The sequence below is a fragment of the Symsagittifera roscoffensis genome, chromosome 1 (genome assembly GCF_963678635.1).
Source record: "Symsagittifera roscoffensis chromosome 1, txSymRosc1.1, whole genome shotgun sequence".
Lineage (NCBI taxonomy): Eukaryota > Metazoa > Xenacoelomorpha > Acoela > Convolutidae > Symsagittifera > Symsagittifera roscoffensis.
Window position 1 is genome coordinate 25,711,731 of NC_087062.1, and position 17,596 is coordinate 25,729,326.

General features: G+C 38.2%; 1 protein-coding gene and 1 non-coding gene across 3 annotated transcripts; both read left to right on the forward strand.

Annotated features, from left to right (window-relative positions):
* The first annotated feature begins 3,595 nt into the window (after window positions 1–3,595).
* LOC134856577 (uncharacterized) lies at window positions 3,596–12,101 on the forward strand. 2 transcript variants are annotated; one of them, XM_063872865.1, is made up of 5 exons: window positions 3,596–3,668; window positions 3,896–4,142; window positions 4,923–5,130; window positions 5,380–5,522; window positions 11,744–12,101. In XM_063872865.1, exons 2-5 carry the CDS (start codon window positions 3,950–3,952, stop codon window positions 12,046–12,048), a joined length of 849 nt encoding a protein of 282 aa, XP_063728935.1. In that variant the 5' UTR covers window positions 3,596–3,668; window positions 3,896–3,949; the 3' UTR covers window positions 12,049–12,101. The 2 variants fall into 2 exon arrangements, with proteins under 2 accessions (XP_063728935.1, XP_063728927.1); XM_063872857.1 differs by lacking the exon at window positions 3,596–3,668 and having other exon boundaries at window positions 3,872–4,142.
* Window positions 6,208–6,341, forward strand: LOC134857342 (U4 spliceosomal RNA). Its single transcript, XR_010164900.1, has one exon. It is a non-coding gene; the product is annotated as a U4 spliceosomal RNA (small nuclear RNA).
* Window positions 12,102–17,596: the final 5,495 nt, after the last annotated feature.

The window sequence follows — 17,596 nt, forward strand, 5'->3', positions numbered from 1 at the left end:
TTTTATACTTGTATATGCTCATATGAATGCTCTAAGATTTATATATATTTTTGGAGTTAATTTGAAGTTCATTTGCTAGAAGGTAGGCAAAGTGCACTCTGCCTTTATGAAAGCTGAAATTGGCGGGTACAACATAATCATTTTCTAGTTTAGAAAGTGAAATTTATTTTTAAATTTCCCAGCAGAGTAAATACATTTCCTGATACTCAAAACTTCTGATTGAGTTAATTTATCAAAAAAGTGCTAATTACAAATTGCTCTGAAAGCCAAACGTTTTTGTTTGAAATTTAAAATTTTTCCAATAAAGAAGTCAATTATTTTGTGCTTCCTTGCGTTCATTGACTCTTTTCCAACTGTCTGTTGGCTATGTTTGAGATCCACCGGATTGAAAATACGTAAGCCTAAAAGATATACCATCTTTTCAAAAATCTACCCACGGGCAGAGCATTTTACTGATTGTTTCGAAATTAATATCAAAGATTATTTGCATCCAGGGCCATTCTATTTTGAACAAAACTAGTCAAGAAGTACAAACTCTGCGAAGACTGAACCGGGACAAAGTTTGTTTTTGAGTTTTCGGAATTGTATCTCATGTGAAAAAAGGCGTTTCAATAAAGTGTCGAAAATCGAAGGGGACCAATTGCAAAAAGCGAGGTTGATTAGTCTAATTTTAGTTTAAAAAAAAACAATTAACTTTGTCTCCTCAACCTCATTGACATCGGTGCCGCATGAGAAATGTCTTTATAAAGCGCCAGAAGGTAAAATTGCCCATAGAGACAACAGTTTTTTTGCTTTAATTAATTTGAGAATTCTGCAAGACCTAGGATTCGCTTGATTGTATTGCCGGACACTCCAAATTCTATGATCGACCTGAACTCTACTACAACAAATAAACGTTTTGTGATTAGTCAATAAACGTTTGAATCTACACAAAAAACTTTTAGCAATCGTATGAGTAAAAAAGAGTTTCATAGAGTTTCATGATGTAGTAGATTTTATAACTTTCTAATCCAAATATTGTGCCCGAATTGGAGACATAGACGACAGTGATAGAGGTGAAATCCAGGTGAAAATCAAACCTGGTGCTCAAATATATTTTTTTGCTAATTTGAAAATACAAAATGCACTATCCGCGACTGTATTATTTTGCTTCTTGAAAACGCTCTGCTCATTTTCCATTTAATTTTTATCACGAAAAACAATAAAAACAGCAAATTTGTCCGATAGACGCATGATAAATGAAAATTTTTATAGACCGGAAAAAGCAGAATTTTATTATAAACTTGCTCTATACAGTAGGAAAATTCTTCGCGCCCTGGCTGCCAATTCAAAAGCCAAAAATGAAGAAAACTCAAAAATTTGGCCAATGAGAGTGTAGTCAAACCAGTGCAGTCCAAAAGAGCTACCATAGCATGGGAAATCATAAGGCCGAAAAAGATATACGGGGATTTGAAACTTTGTTTTGATTGAAAAAATCTCTAAGTTGATATTTGACAAAAATTATTCATCGATCAACACCAAGCAAGAGCTGTTTAACATGTGTTTTTTTATTTCAAGGGTAAAAATTTTTTTCTTACCCTTCCAAAATTCAAAGGAGACAAAAAAACAACAATCTTCCAGCCCTATTTTACTCTCTACAGACCAACATGATAGCAAGAGAAAAGCTCATGGCCGGCAATTTGCAGATAGTCAAAGAACTAACTTCACCATAATTAAGTGCAGACATTTCAAGTTGGAACACATTTACAGTGTTTTGGGGTACTCAGTATTGCTTCAGATGTCTTTTTGCTGCAGGAATCAAGCCAGATGACAGACTCGTTGAGAAGATTTGGAGCGCATTGATCCCTAAACAATACGAGGATCTTCAACCTTTTTGTGGACTGCTATACTTCTGTAGTCAAACGATGTCTTATTTGGGTACAAATAGTCTTTGACTTAATGACTTACTGCTCAAGGACTCAGAGTAAATTGAAAAACACGATACGTGTTTTAGATTATCCAACGATGTTTTTGCTCAAAGTCAGCTGAACTCGTTTCTCATGGACCACGAAATAGTAATGACCACCGGAGCTTCTGAACAGGCGGGCATACATGGTGATATAGATTTTGAGATAACGGCTGGCAGCTGAGCGCAAAAACTGCAACCGACAAGCAGAACATCTAGCAAACGTGTTTGTGGTTATACGAGTAAGGCAGATCTCAGGCGCAAAATCACTCAGCAAACCAGTAGCGTATTTAGGGGGGGGGGCGTATGCGGACGAGCCCCCCCCCCCCTCAGGGAATCGGTCCCTCTCTTGTACTATTTTGAGATATCCATTTTTGGCTGACTGGTTTTAAAAATTTTCTAAAGCCGTCTTTGGCGCCAATCTATATGAATTTTGAGTTGGGAGCGCGCGCTGAAAAAACGCAATTTTTTAGTCGTAATTTTCCAAAAAATTCATAAAAACTCCTTTTTGGCCTGTTTTTTCACAAATTTGCCTGCTGCAAACAGAACTAAAACTTTTGAAAAATATCTTTGCTCCGGACGGAAGAATATTGAAAGCGCATCAAAAGCCAAGGAAAATTATCAGTCGTTGTTGTCGCTGGTTGTGGTCGGATTGAGTTTTTAGGAAGTATTGAAAGAAATACTATAACTTACCTGATCTTTTGAATAAAAAATTTTGGCATACTGTTTTTGGCAAAATTCAAAGTTTAGTCTTTTCCGTGAAAACGAGATTATATCAAAACCATTTCAAAAAGAGTCCGTTTCAATAAAGCTCAAAAATATTTTTGAAAAGTTCTGCAAATTGTTTAAGCTTTTATTGTCAAAAATAGCTAATACAGCTTTTTATTTAAGTTTGTTATGATTATCGTGATCGGAACTGTCTGTGTTCCTTGCTTGCTACAATTTCACACAGCCAAGACAGTTGGAAAACTGGACAGGCGCTTTTTGTGTGAGCAGCTGATTTTAGTATTATGAAAAATGGTGCGGCTCTTTTTCCTAAAGCCCCCCACCCTCCCCCCACCTGCAACTTTTTATAATTAAAATTACTGTTCGCATTGTCCGATTGTCATGAAAATTGACACGCTGATAAATTAAGCCATGACAAACATACTTGATCATCATAATCAACCTAGTAAAACTACTCGTTAGACCATAAAATTGATGCTTGTGTGAGGTGGGGACATATCGGTGAAAGGCCTTATTGCAAGGACATATGGTCCTCATTCGTTCTAAAACCACTGGTCTCGTTTTACTTTTCCCTTCCCCAGCGAAATTTTGCTGGAATAAATTTTGATTGCAAGGTCGTCCGATTGCTAAAACATCGGCATGCTGACTAATTAGGTTTTAAAAGCAGATTTGATTTCCATACTTTATCGGCTCTTTTTCTTTTTCCCCAAAAATTAAAATTAAGTATGAAGACCAAATATGCTTGTCAAGGCCAACTTTGTAATTTTTGTATTAATCGGACAATGTGAGCAAAAAATCACCAAAAAATCACTAAATTTGCAGGTTGGCGGGGGGGGATGGCAAGCGCATACGATGCTTATAAGAGCAGTCAACACTTTAAAATATGATGGATATATTGGGTATATTGAATTTATTGGCTCAATTTTGCACGTGACTTTAAATACTCAAACCATAAGCACTTAACTTAGTGTTATTCAGATATTCAGAGGATTATCCTGTAAATTGACTCTTTTCCATTTTCCCCCTTTCAAATTTTGCAAAATTTATTTTACGAAAGCCTATTTAAAACGTCTTTTGATTTTTCAAGCTGCACTAAAACCTGTCAGCGTGAAAAAGTAACAAGATTTAACAACATTTTATTCATGCAGATTGCCGTATGAACAGTTTTGAAACAACTTTATGTTATTTTACGAGGGGGTGGGAAACTGGAAAAGAGCCAGTAAGTTGAACAAACTTCACCACCATCGAACCAGCCGCTATTTGTATCAACTGGACATCATGGCGACTGCAGCTAGTGGTGTGCAGTTGGGAGTGCCGGATGTGGTGGTTGATGAGGAGATGAGTCATAACACGGATTTGGTGCCCGACTTCGACCAAGAGAGGGAGATGTATGGGAAGCCGAGGCGGGTGAAGATGGGGGACCTGGAGAAGTACGTGACTGCAAACTACAAAGAGGCCCAGTCCAACTCAGGTAGAACAATTTAAGGCTCTTTTCCAGTCCCCCCCCCCCTGCTTTATTCGGAAACTCAATTTATGAAAGTAAATTTAAACTGACTCTTCATGCTATAAGCTTTATTAAAACGCGTCATCGTGAATATTGTGACTTATCGAAAGTCGGAACAAAAACCAGTTGGTGGAAAAAGAAGAAATTCTAAAATGCATCTACCTTCAAGGCGGGGTTATGGTGACTGCCGCAGTTGAAAAAAAAACGGATCATGAAAGTTAGGCTCTTTTTCCTTTTCCCCCCCACCTCACGCCAGTTTCAACTTATTAGTGTAACGAGTGGTTTTACGAGGTTGAGTATGAAGACCAAATATGTTTGTCGTGGCCTTATTGGTCTGTATGTAAATTTTCATAACAATCGGACAATGTGGTCAATAAATTTACATGTAAAAAATTGCAGGTGGGGGGGGGGGGGGAGGAAAAAGAGCTGAAAGTTATTATTTGCGTTTTTCGAATGACTTTGATGGGAAATATGCTGAATGGCCGGCTCTTTTTCTGTTTCCCCTTCTAAAACGACCATTGACTCATGAACAATTCTCTGGTAAATTTTTAATTGTAATTTGTAATTTAACGAGGGATTGGGAAAACTAAACTGCCAGGTCGTTTGAATACTGTAATATTTACCCGCTCCATCTATAAAAAATCTTTCAACAATGCCGGCGTCCGGGACAATCTGTGTCCTCTGGTACCAAATAAAATATCGTTAATTTCCTTGATATTCATTATAATTGAGCCCATTCTGTTTAAGTATCTGACAACCTTGAGATGGTCCCCACTCCCCTCCAGAACGAGAACTCGATGCAGGTCCATCTGTCCAAATCCTTCTCAAAAGACGTGTCGAGATCTCCCAATGGCTCCCGACGGCAGAACGAGACCACCCCCCAGGTGGATCAGAGTGGGGACAGTCTGATTAGAGAGGCTGAGGAGAGGGAGGCGGAGGAGGTGGAAGGCGAGAGGTAAGGGCTCCAATTCTTAAAGGCAAAGTTTATGCATACAAAAATTCCTTCGTGAAAAGATTTATTGACTCTGAGAAAACATTTATTTGTTTCATCTGATTGTTCTTCAAAACACTTAATTTGAAGAAACGAAAAAACTAAACCAAGCCCGAAATGAAACTGCCTCCCATTTTGTGGTCGGAGCTATTAATACCGCGCGCGCAATCAATAATTCTATTTTTAAAACTTTCTCCTTCCTTTCCCTTTTAGAAATGACCTGTTCCCGAAGAACAACAGCAACCTGGTTCCTGACTTCCTCACTGAGCAGGAGAGGTATGGACCAGCCAAAGTGGCCAACAAGGACATGATGCTGCGAGTTACCAGCAACTTCTCAGAGGCCATCACTCCTAGAGGTGGGCTGGCAAAGTGCCTTCTCCCCATTTTTGAACCCAATCCAAAAACTACAGTTGATTTTTTGTAGCCCCGGGTCGAGGTTGTTCTAAGCCTTCTTGTATTTTTCTTATTACGCTCATCATCACAACGCTTAGGTCGAAAAATAGATTTAACAGCGTGTTGCTTTTCAAAAAAAGACGCATAAGGTTTTTTTCGGTTATTAATATACTGAGTTAAGTTATAGACGACGATTTTGCTGAAAAGTGAAAGGAAAGTAAGATTTTTCGAAAGTGGTCTAATGGAACTTAAGACTGCGGGACTACAAAAGGGTCGGTTTCACATCAACAGTTCGAATTACAAGCTTTTTCGCACACACAAAAACGTAGATTGATTTTGTGAGATCCTGTTATCAATTTATTACAGACTAATCCCTCACGGCTGTCAAAGAGATACCACGGTCCTATGCGTGCTTTTGCGTGAGTTGGTGTTGTTAAAAATCCTATAAAATATTTTTTTGGTTCAAACATAACTTTAGAGTCTTCGAGAATTTGATGTTGTTACGTTGAATAAATATTATTATATTCTTTTCAAAATATAGAGAAGAAATTGCAATCTTTTATTCTGGAAATGCCAATTTGATTTCTTAAAAAAGTCGAAGCATGTCATTTGAGCTGAGGGGGTACCGCAAAAATTTCAAACTTATCTATCTCTGCGCAGGTGCAGTACTGTAAGCAATGAAGTTACCTGAGCTGCAGTTATTGCTAATTGAAAACTACTCCCAATACCCCGCCTAGTTGACCTCAGTGTCGTCTAAGGCAATTTATGGGGACCCACAGGGTCTCATCACTTCCTTGAACATACCATGTAAAAAGAAGTTGTCAGCAAGCATGCAGTAGTGCTGCATCAGTTATCAACACTGCCCGTTTGAAACGTGGGTAGTTTTGCTGATACCTCCTTAATTGATGGAAAAATTTGACTTTTATCTTTTTCAATTGCAAACCAAACTATCAACTTGGGGCATGTTATTTAAAAGCAATTTATTTAAAATAGTCTTAATCAGGTTAATTTTCTAATTCTTTTTTTTGCCGTTCAACGTTTTCTGAAATTTTTCAATTTATTTTAAATTTCTTTAAGAGTAAAGGTTCAATTGCCTTCAGCAATAATGTTTTTGGGTCTTTTCGGTTATACCTAGGGGCGGATCTAGGATTTCTCTCGAGGGGAGGGGGGAGGAGGGCGGATTTACCAGATTGATTTTCCGAGCTCCCCGCGGGAACTAAAAAGACCCTGGTTTGGCCAAACAGCGCCGCATGCAAAATTTTGAAAAAAAAACAGGCCAAAAACATTACGAGGCAAAACTGTGCACTGGATAGGCGCGCAATTTTGTGTCTGTGTGTTCCTAGATTCCAGAGACAAGTATTTAAACATTTTCCAAAGTGTAAGTGGATTCCACTTCCCGAGTCGAGGTTTTTCACCTATTTGAAGCAAGATTTGAGCGGTTTGAGCGGTTTTTTTAGACAATAACGCTCAAAATCTTGCTTCAAAATGAGCGGTTTGAGCGGTTTTTGAACGGTTTATCTAAAAAAAACCGCTCAAAAACCGCGCAAGATGTGAACGGTTTTGAGCGGTTTATCTAAAAAAACCGCTCAAAAACCGCTCAAAAACCGCGCAAGATTTGATAATAAAAAGTCGACCACAGAGGGATTCGAACCGCCAATCTTCTGATTTGTAGTCAGACGCCTTATCCGTTAGCCCATGCTGCCCTGAAAATAGTGTCGCGCAGCGAAACCAATATAAATTACGCACCACAATGAGTACTGAATACTCTGCAGTATTCAGTGCTTATGTTTCACCTAAAATAAAGATGTTCTCTCATTATTCTGCTTGACATAGGAAAGTGTTTTGGGCACATTGGCGGCCCAGATGCACCACTGGCAATCTCCGGTTCTCATTTCAAAATCAAACAGCCCCACTCCTGTATCCCCAATGCCTCACGTGACCACCCAAGTAGCAGTTAGTTTGTTCCCTTTCACATAAGCTGTGAAGTTTAAGAGTGGGGGTTCAGTAACTGCTGTAGCTGTAACACACTACCATAAGCAACATCAAATATACTGCGCGTTGAGTCTAATCTACAGAATACTTCTGTATCAGTCCAGTTAGTTTGATGGTATGAACTGCATAACTAAAACTGAGTATGGCAATAACGGCCATGAATCAAATGTCCACCTGAACACTTGTCTGCTCAGCTCATTTGTTTCAACTCATTATAGCTCACATGTTTACATGACTGGTTTACTCTGTCATGTGAGCAGACAGCCATTCTCTTTGAATAATCGGGTTTGTTGGCGGGGGGGGGCTAAGTTGGGGCGGGGGGGGGGGTGGTTGTTGACGTGAAGAGCTGGTCAAAAATGCTGTTTTTGGGCACTTTTTGGAAAATTACTACATATTGGTCGCCCCTGGATGAACGTGTTCGTTCGAGTTTTGCAGAGAAGAGAAACGTTGATTACAATAACGAGTAATTACAAGATTTATGTGGAATCCGCGTGCATATGTTTGTAACGTAAATTTTGTCGGCATATTTAAGTTTTTGCGGACTCCGCAACAAGCAAAAATAGCTAGTTGTTCTGGATTCCGCAGCTTTAAGCGGAATCCGCAATTGTAAGCGGATTCCGCAATTTGTAAAGGAATTCAGAATTTTGTTTATTACTAAACTTGCATATGCACTTGCGGGATTTAAAAGCAAGGACTTAACCGTTGTCAGCGGAATCCACGAACAAAACTTAAAACATTGGTTATTTAAATCGATTGAAGTCGCATTTTAGTATTTGCAAGCAGTTTTTGGGATCATAGTTTTGGAAACACAACACCGAATAAATTCATTGGGTTAATTCGGTAATTGGGTTAATTCATTATTGGGTTGACATATCGCCGGATTAGGTCAGTATTTGGGATTCAGTATTTGAGATTCAGTATATGGAATTCAGTATTTGAGATTCAGTAATTGGGAGCGTGAGTTCAAGTTATGAGGACAATATTTATGATGAGATGACAAAATGAAATCATGAGTTAGCTATTCAAATCTTTCTGAAGCGCTAACTCACAATTATTAAACAAATTTAGAGCTCTGAATGTCTTATTCTCAAGGAACTGTCCCGTCTCAAATAACTGTTGGATCTTGCTCAAAGCTTGCCAGAGTTTTTAGGGGGCAGATAGTGAGATCTAAGATCAACAAATTTAGTTTTTATTATCAGTACAATGTTTTTTTTTTGCTAAAACCTAATTTTTCATAGGTGTTTTATTTCTGTTCGCTGAGGGGTTCGTTCGCTCCATATTTTTTCAACATAGTCTTGTGACAAGGCTATTTTTTTGAATTTCAATGATTTTTTTAGGTATTTTCTTGCCATTAAGAAAAATTGATAAGGTCGGTTTTTCTAGAAAACAAAAAGAGAAATTTCATCATGGGGTGTGTCGGGAAACCGAGGTCAACTTCTTTTCAGAAAGTTTTTGAAGTCAAAATATTACTTATTATCAAGAAACAACGGTTTTGAAGCCGATGAACGTTTAAAATTTGGTTTTCAGTTTCTTTCAATTTTTGATACGTGGTGGTTTTTTCAGTGTCATCAATTTTTTTGTTACGTTTTTTTTATTCGAATTTTTTTTCAGAGTCCTCAAAGTATAATTTCTTACGTACCAAATGTTTTTCCATGAGTCAATTGAGCATATAATTGGCTTTAGCCATGTTTAAAAAAATTGAGTCGGTCACATTTATTGTTGAATAGATAGAGGCCGGCCAAAAATTTGTCAAAACTTGGAAACTTTTCAAAAAAAATAGTTTTTTTTTAGAAAACATCTTAATCCTTTCAAAAATTGAATTCTTTGTTCAAAATGTTTCAATTTGTTCTCTAGACGTGTGCAGTACTGAGTCAGCATGAATTTTACACATGAGCTTTCCTGTGATTTGATATGATGGTCGTTCCAATCAAAGACTTCATTTTGTGGTTAACGGGCTCTTGAGTCAAGCCTAAGACGTACCTAAGCTTCCCAATAGGCTAGTTCAATGTGCCATTCGGTTTTTTCGTCCTTTAAAGTGTGTTATTTTGTTCTGGCTAGTGGTAAGACATGACATTTTTACCTTGTGTGCTTTTAAACTTAACTAGGAGGCAGCTGTTTTTTGGATGCCGTCACGGAGAAAGAGCTGTTCACTGTTTGTTATGACTGTTTGTTCTTAATTGAATCTTTGAATTTAACCATATTCTCTTTTTCCTTATTATTGTTTTTTTTTACTGTTTCCAGTATGTGTTATGGTCTGAAAAATATGCCGGCCTGTCAAAATTGTTCGTGGGAGTCAATTATCAATTTAAAGTATTTTGTTCACAGGGAGTAAACGATCTACTTAGCTAAATTTAGTAAATTAGTAATAGATAAAAATGACCGAAATTTGAATTACAGCAGAATTAAATTTAAGTTCAAAAAAACAAAAAATCAGTCCTATAAATTTTGCTTTGTCATACCATATTCTGGTTTTTCGCTTTGAAAAAATTCAAACTAGCCTAATTAAAATTTTTTTCTACTAATTCAATGGCTAAAAATGAACGAATGAACAAGTTTACTTTCGTTTGTTCAGTTGGCGGCAATTGAGAGGGCAGGAAATAAGATTGATGACATGAGTTGAGATCGAAGTTAAATGTTTGTAGATGGTGAGATTCAAGCTGGGTATGATTAACAGGAATTGAGATAGAAGTTGGGTACGTTCGACAGCATTTGAGATCGAAGTTGGGTGTTTGACAGGAGTTGAGATCAAACCTTTGGCATTCCAACTGGTAGCTGATCAACTTATTTTTTAAAAGATATATTTTTAAACTCTACTACACAAACGTATATGTAAACGGGATCCGCAACAAAAATGCGGATTCCACTTACAATTTGCGGATTCCACTTACAATTTACGGATTCCACTTACAGTTTGCTGATTCCGCTTAGAGTTGCGGATTCCACAACAACTCAATTCAAATATACATATGTATCATTATTTGTTTGTGGATTCTACAAACTGTTCTGGATTTCGCCTATTTTTGGAGCGATTTTGAACGGTACAGGGTTTTAGGTATTTTTTTGTGGAACCCAAAAAAGCAAAGAAAATTAAAGAAATCTAGCAATGTTGAGGATTCCGCGACAAAACTGATTTGGGCCTGTTGCTGAATCCGCTTACAATGCACAGAATGCACCGTTTGGTCTCGTGATGAAAGACGTTTTTGGGCCCTTTTTCGAAAATTTTGACCAAAAACGGCGTTTTATCGGCACGCAATCCGCCCTCAAAATTATTATATATTGGTGCCAAAGGCGCCTTTCGAAAAACTTCAGAATCCGTCACAAAATATGGATATCTCAAAATAATACAAAGGGGAGACCCTTTGGATCGGGAGGGGGTCGAATCCCTGAGGACAAGGAGAGGCGTCCGCCCCCCCCCCCCCCCCCCCAATCCGCCCCTGGTTATACCTCTTAAAATCAAAAAAAATTAAAAAGATTTTTGGATCTGCTTAACAATCTCTCCCCACTCCGAAGAGGAGATTGTTAAGTAGAAGATCAAAACAGGCAAACTGCCGACCAATCAGAATGCAGCAAAGTTAGAAGAGTTTGCAATAGAACGCTCTGTGCTGATTTAATGTATTTATTCATAGAGGGGGATTGTTAAGTATATACCATAGAAGGAGGGGGCTTGTTTAGTAGATCCTGATTTTTTTTTCCAAATTTGGATCGATATTAATACGAAACACAAGATTGATATCCAGAGCCTTGAATAAACCTAAAAGACTAGAAAGAAAACGACAAAAAACAGGGAAAAGAACCTGTTTTGGGCTAAGTTTGATGAAATTTCTTCGTTTCGGCCTCCATCCATTTTGATTCTTTAAACTAAACCAGCCTTTCTTAGTAATTTTGATCCAATTTTGCAACAAATTTTGATTTCGAGTATTCATAATTTAGGGGGGGGGGGAGGTGGGGGGGGGGGGGGGAGGTATAAACGAAAAGACCCTCGTTTTTTGGACTTCTGAAAAATTCCCGGTTGATTAAACAACCCCAGTATAAGGGTCAGCGAAAATTGCATTGCTTCATTGTCACTCTTTAAGGATATGAGCTGAAAAATAAGGGTGTAACAAAAAAAAACGTTATCTCTGACAGTTTAACATATACGACCAACTCCACCTAGAAAAAAGCCGGTAAATTTAGCTATCTGACAAATTTTTAGGATCACCGAACGTAACAGCCGACAACCCGGGCGCACTCGTTACAGCCGAAAACTCAATGAAGGTCGAGTTATCCTTCAACAAGGAGGAAAACGTTGAGAAGAAAGTTCACAAAGGCCACAAGAAGAAACTGACAAAGTCCAAATCTAGCAAGAAGACTCTAAAGACGTCAGGATCCGAAGCCGGTGGTTCAAGTTCGGATAGGCGAGATTCGGCTGCGCTGAAGCCACGAAGAGACGATGAGGATGGGGAGGGAAATGAGTCGACTAGTAGTAAACTGAAAGCAGTTGCATGCTGCATTAAATAACTGTTCCAAACTTGAAATGAAAGTGAACCAATTTGAAACCATGATTGAATACAATGCAGTCAAAGAATCGATGGGTTTTTGGGGAAAAGTCCTCAGAATTTTCTTTCTGTCTGACATTTGTACCCTTTTAAAAAACTTTACTTGATAAATGAGGTTCCTGCGATTGATAATCATAACAAATTGGGATCTCCTTAACTGTATCCCCCCTCGGGTACCTAGAAACGAATATTCCCACGGTAAAGAAATAAATCAATATGGCTCAGCAGGCTTAACCCAGGCAGTCTCAAGTATGAGAAAATGTCATTACACCATCTGGTTTGTTTTCAAACCTCTCTGAGCGAAAAAATGTCTTCGTTTTATAATGATAAATAGGGAGAAAAATATCTAGGCAAAAGAGCCAATCTCAAAAAACAGATAGGCATTACATTGCTGCTAAACAAGATTGTGAATTAAGGAAACTATGTGATTCGAAGTTTTACCGAAGACACTACCGCCAAATCAGTAGCCCGGGTTGAGCTGCTCACTCTATGATTCGATCGACTCGACCAAAACTCGGTACGATTCGGCCGTCCCGACCACTTTTGTGAATGGGTTCGGTTTTGCTCTAACACAGCGAGATAAGCTTCGGCCGTCACGCCGAAAAAAAATTTGCTCATCTTTGCTCGACCCTGTTATACGGCTCAGTAACCGTATTCTAGGTCATAGTGTTGATCTCACGCAGTCTAAGCTACCACTGCTGATTGTCACCTATCAGTGCTTTAGAATTATTCACGTTTTATCTCGACACTCTCTTATCTCCGTTGAAAGATTAATGTTGATATTTTTCTTTCTAATGAAACCAATTATAAATTATTTTCGTATCAAAATTTAAATACATTTGAGTTTTGTCGTAGTTTTGCAACTGAGTTTTTTGTAGCGATTGTAGGGGTATCTCATGGGACAGCCAGCAGTCTTTGAATCTGATGATAGAACAAACCTTTTGGGCATACCAGTATTCTGGGCGAAAAAATCTTTACAGCCTCCGTAACTGTAAAAATGACAACCCGGGCGCACTCGTTACAGCCGAAAACTCAAGGAAGGTCAAGTTATCTTTCAACAAGGAGGAAAACGTTGAGAAGAAAGTTCACAAAGGCCACAAGAAGAAACTGACAAAATCCAAATCTAGCAAGAAGACTCTAAAGACGTCAGGATCCGAAGCCATTGGTTCAGGTTCGGCTAGGCGAGATTCGGCTGCGCGGAAGCCACGAAAAGACGATGACGATGGGGAGGGAAATGAGTCGACTAGTATTAAACTGAAAGCAGTTGCATGCTGCATTAAATAAATGTTCCAAACTTGAAAAGAAAATGAACCAATTTGAAACCATGATTGAATATAATGCAGTCAAAGAATCGATGGATTTTTGGGAAAAATTCCTCAGAATTTTCTTGCTGTCAGACATTTGTACCCTTTTAAAAAACTTTACTTGATAAATGAGGTTCCTGCGATTGATAGTCATAACAAATTGGGATCTCTTTAACTGTATCCCCTCTCGGGTACCTAGAAACGAATATTCCCACGGTAAAGAAATAAATCAATATGGCTAAGCAGGCTTAACCCAGGCAGTCTCAAGTATGAGAAAACTTCATTACACCATGTGGTTTGTTTTCAAACCTCTCTGAGCAAAAAAAAGTCTTCGTTTTATAATGATAAAAAGGGAGAAAAATATCTAGGCAAAAGAGCCAATCTTAAAAAAACAGATAGGCATTAACGTGCTGATCAAGAAAATTGTGAACTAAGGAAACTATGTGATTCGAAGTTTTAATGAAAACACTACCGCCAAATCAGTAGCCCGGGTTGAGGTGCTCACTCTATGATTCGATCGACTCGACCAAAACTCGGTAGGATTCGACCGTCCCGACCACTTTTGTGAATGGGTTCGGTTTTTCTCTAACCCAGCGAGATAGGCTTTGGCCCTCACGCCGAAAAAAAAATGCTCATCTTTGCTCGACCCTGTCATACGGCTCAGTAACCGTATTCTAGGTCATAGTGTTGATCTCACGCAGTCTAACCTACTACTGCTGATTGTCACCTGTCAGTGCTATAGAATTATTCACGTTTTATCCCGACCCTCTCTCATCTCCGTTGAAAGTTTACTGTTGCTATTTTTCTTTCTAATGAAACCAATTATGAACTAATTCCGTATCAAAATCTAAATACATTTGACGTTTTTGTTGTTTTGCAACTGAGTTTTTTGTAGCGTTTGTTGGGGTATCTCATGGCACATCCAGCAGTTTTTTAACCTGATGATAGAACAAACTTTTTGGGCGTACCAGTATTCTGGGCGAAAAAATCTTTACAGCCTCCGTTTCCATGGGAAACGTGGAAAAGCCAATTTTTCTTGGTAACCTGACTCAAAGAAGGATGCGACCCCACTTTCTGTTAATAGATCCAACTCCTGTTTTCGACGACCCTTCAAAGCCAGAATTTTTACCGGCAACAGAAACACCAGAGAAACTTCTTTTCGATAAAACTAGGTATTCAGAAAAACTTTTTTTCGAAATAATTTTTGAAGACGCTTTGCAAAATGCTTACAGTTTTTTTTACAAAAAAAACGTTTTCTCAAAAACTATCTGACCAATTTTCAAAAAACGAGTACCAATAGAAATTATGTTCCCTCACCTGGGTGCCTGCATAATCACCTAGTCTTTTTTTTACCTTACACCACTTTCTGCAGTCTTCGAAAAAGTGCGCGGGTTGTGACCCAGATTTTCAGATTTTTTTGAAATTTTTGAGCTCAAAGTGTAGAACAGAATGTGAGAAACTGCCCTGTGCAAGCAATTCTACCCAAAAAAAGTTAAAGCCCTCAGAAAATTTGAACCTTAAACTTTTCGACCGCTTTTGACACTCTTTGTCTTTTCAAAAAAATATCTTCCCGAATCAGAGATATTTGTTTCAATGTGTAGAAAGGTTACAGGAAGTTGTAAAGCATAAGCGCCAGTGCCAATTGTTTTCAGAAAATTTCATGACGTTCGAAAGGGTCAAGTTTATGTTTTTGAGCGTTTTTAAAAAATTTTTGACGGTTCTCAAAAAGTACTATCGCAAAAATGAGAATTTGGTTAAAAAGGATGCAAGGGGTTGTGAAAAACTCCACTGCATGAGCGGTTACGCCTATTTTTTTTTAAATATAAAAAGTAAAGATCCTCGGAAATGTGAAGTTTTCGATTTTTTGCCCGTGTTTTGAAACGTTTTGGCTTTTTTGACATCTAACCCCTCAAATCTGATATTTTGGTGTCAATAGAGTTGAAGGGTTGCGAGAACTTCCTCTTCTTTGGCGGCTACGCCAAAAAGTTTTTTGACTTAAAAAAATAAGGACCTCGGAAAAGTTAAATTTTTATTTTTTGATCATTTTTTAAGTTTTCAGCTTTTTCTGGAAAGCTATCCAAAAAAAAGTCAAAGACTTTGGTTTCAACCGAAGGTTGTGTTATGCTCTCCTGCATGAGCGGATAAGCCCATTCTTTGAAAAAAAAAATTTTTTTGATCGTCTAGTAAAACTTTTTGACTTTTCTCAGAAATAACTCTGATAACTGATAAATGGCTGTGCGAAGCTCCTTTGCACTTTCGGCTACGCTCATTTAAAAAAAAAAACACAATTTTCTAGAAAATCGAGTTTTTGTTCTTTTGACCGTTTTTTGAAAGTTTTTGAATCTTCCTGAAAACTTCTATCCCAATTGTGAAATTTTGAGTTTAGTCAAATGAAAATTTAGCCAAGCTCTCCTATATAAGCAGTTACTTTCTAGGTTGCAGACAAAAACCTTATCACCCTCAGGAAAACAAAATTTCAGACAAACCTGAATACTCTCAGCCGAATCTGACATCAAGTGTTTAAACGAGGCAACAGATTGTTGGAAAGCCCAGTGCAAATGCCGCTTTGCCTTGCATTTTGTAAGAAAAAATGTCCATGGCAAAAAATTCATAATTTCACTCATGACTTTTCTATTGGAGAAAGAACTAAGATTTTGGGTGCAGCCCAATTTTGAAAAATTGAAATTACCCGTTTCATCCCGCATCAGTACAACAGATTCAAAAAACTTCAAACAATATTTCCAGCTTGAGCTGGCCCCAAGTCAATTAGCAGATTAGCACGAGATAGAGCAGCTGTTCGAAAATTCGCAGAAGGTAACAACAAGAGGAGAAAGAGGAGACCAACAATCGGCCCCAACTTCATTACGAGGCAAATAATTGCGTAAAAACAAGACTCTTTTTTGCTCTCGGCTAGGAAGAACATAAAAATCCATCGACAGACTCCTCACACCACTCTAAACACGGTAAATTTCAAGGATTTTCACTATTTTGTGACTTACTGTTTAGAAGAAAAAAGCACTACATCAAAAAAATATGCAATTTTACAGTGCACATCAAGGTGGAACAGAGGGCCTCGAAGCGTTTTGTCCTCGTCTGTCAGGGAAAGCAGCGAAATTTGGTTGGACCCAAATCATCAGAAAAGGAGTATTACGTGACATCTTCCTTGCCAAAGTGAAATTCTCTGATATTCAGAGAGAGTTTTGCACAAGACCAGGTGCCACGATTAACGATACGCTAAAGGCACCCCTAATTCACGGAAAAGACTACGCCACGGCCAACAATCAACAAAAACAGAACAACTCGAGTTCTTAGATTCTGCAGTGCAAGTTATCATTTCAGATACAAAAGGAGAAGTCTGGTTCACATCTCTAAATCTGATGTAAGATTTCAGTCAGTTGAGTCTAGATGAATCAATAAGTGAACCTTGTGACTTCACTTTTATGCGGTAAAAACACGGGCCTGTTTAGACTCAAAACAAAACTTCATGTTCTGACGTGCATACCTAAGAAGCTCCAAAGGCCATGGACAACCGAAACATTCAAAAGTAGAAACGGTATAAAATCTATCGCCACCGAAGACACTGAAGCAAATAAATTAAATTGTTAATTGACGCATTCAGAATGCTCAAAAACACTAAGAAAGCTGACTGGAAGAAGGGAACTTCTCGCAGCCAGTGTAAGAAAAAACTTCAGTCAGGGACAATGATATTTAGGACAGAGAAAGACAAGAATCGTGAATCTAAATGGCCTAGAATTCGATTTTAGTTCTGATCCGAATGGAGAGAATGTGCTTCCCAAAAAACTTGTTGGGAAATCAGGGCGCCCATTATCCAGTTTAATTATGAGAAGAATTGTCGAAATAGCAGATCACCTTACACCTGACTTCTGAAAATTTCCCGGTTGATTAAACAACCCCAGTATAAGGGTCAGCAAAAATTGCATTGCTTCATTGTCATTCTTTAAGGATATGAGCTGAAAAATAAGGGTGTAACAAAAAAACGTTATCTCTGACAGTTTAACATATACGATCAACTCCCCCTAGAAAAAAGCCGGTAAATGTAGCTATCTGACAAATTTTTAGGATCACCGAACGTAACAGCCGACAACCCGGGCGCACTCGCTACAGCCGAAAACTCAATGAAGGTCGAGTTATCCTTCAACAAGGAGGAAAACGTTGAGAAGAAAGTTCACAAAGGCCACAAGAAGA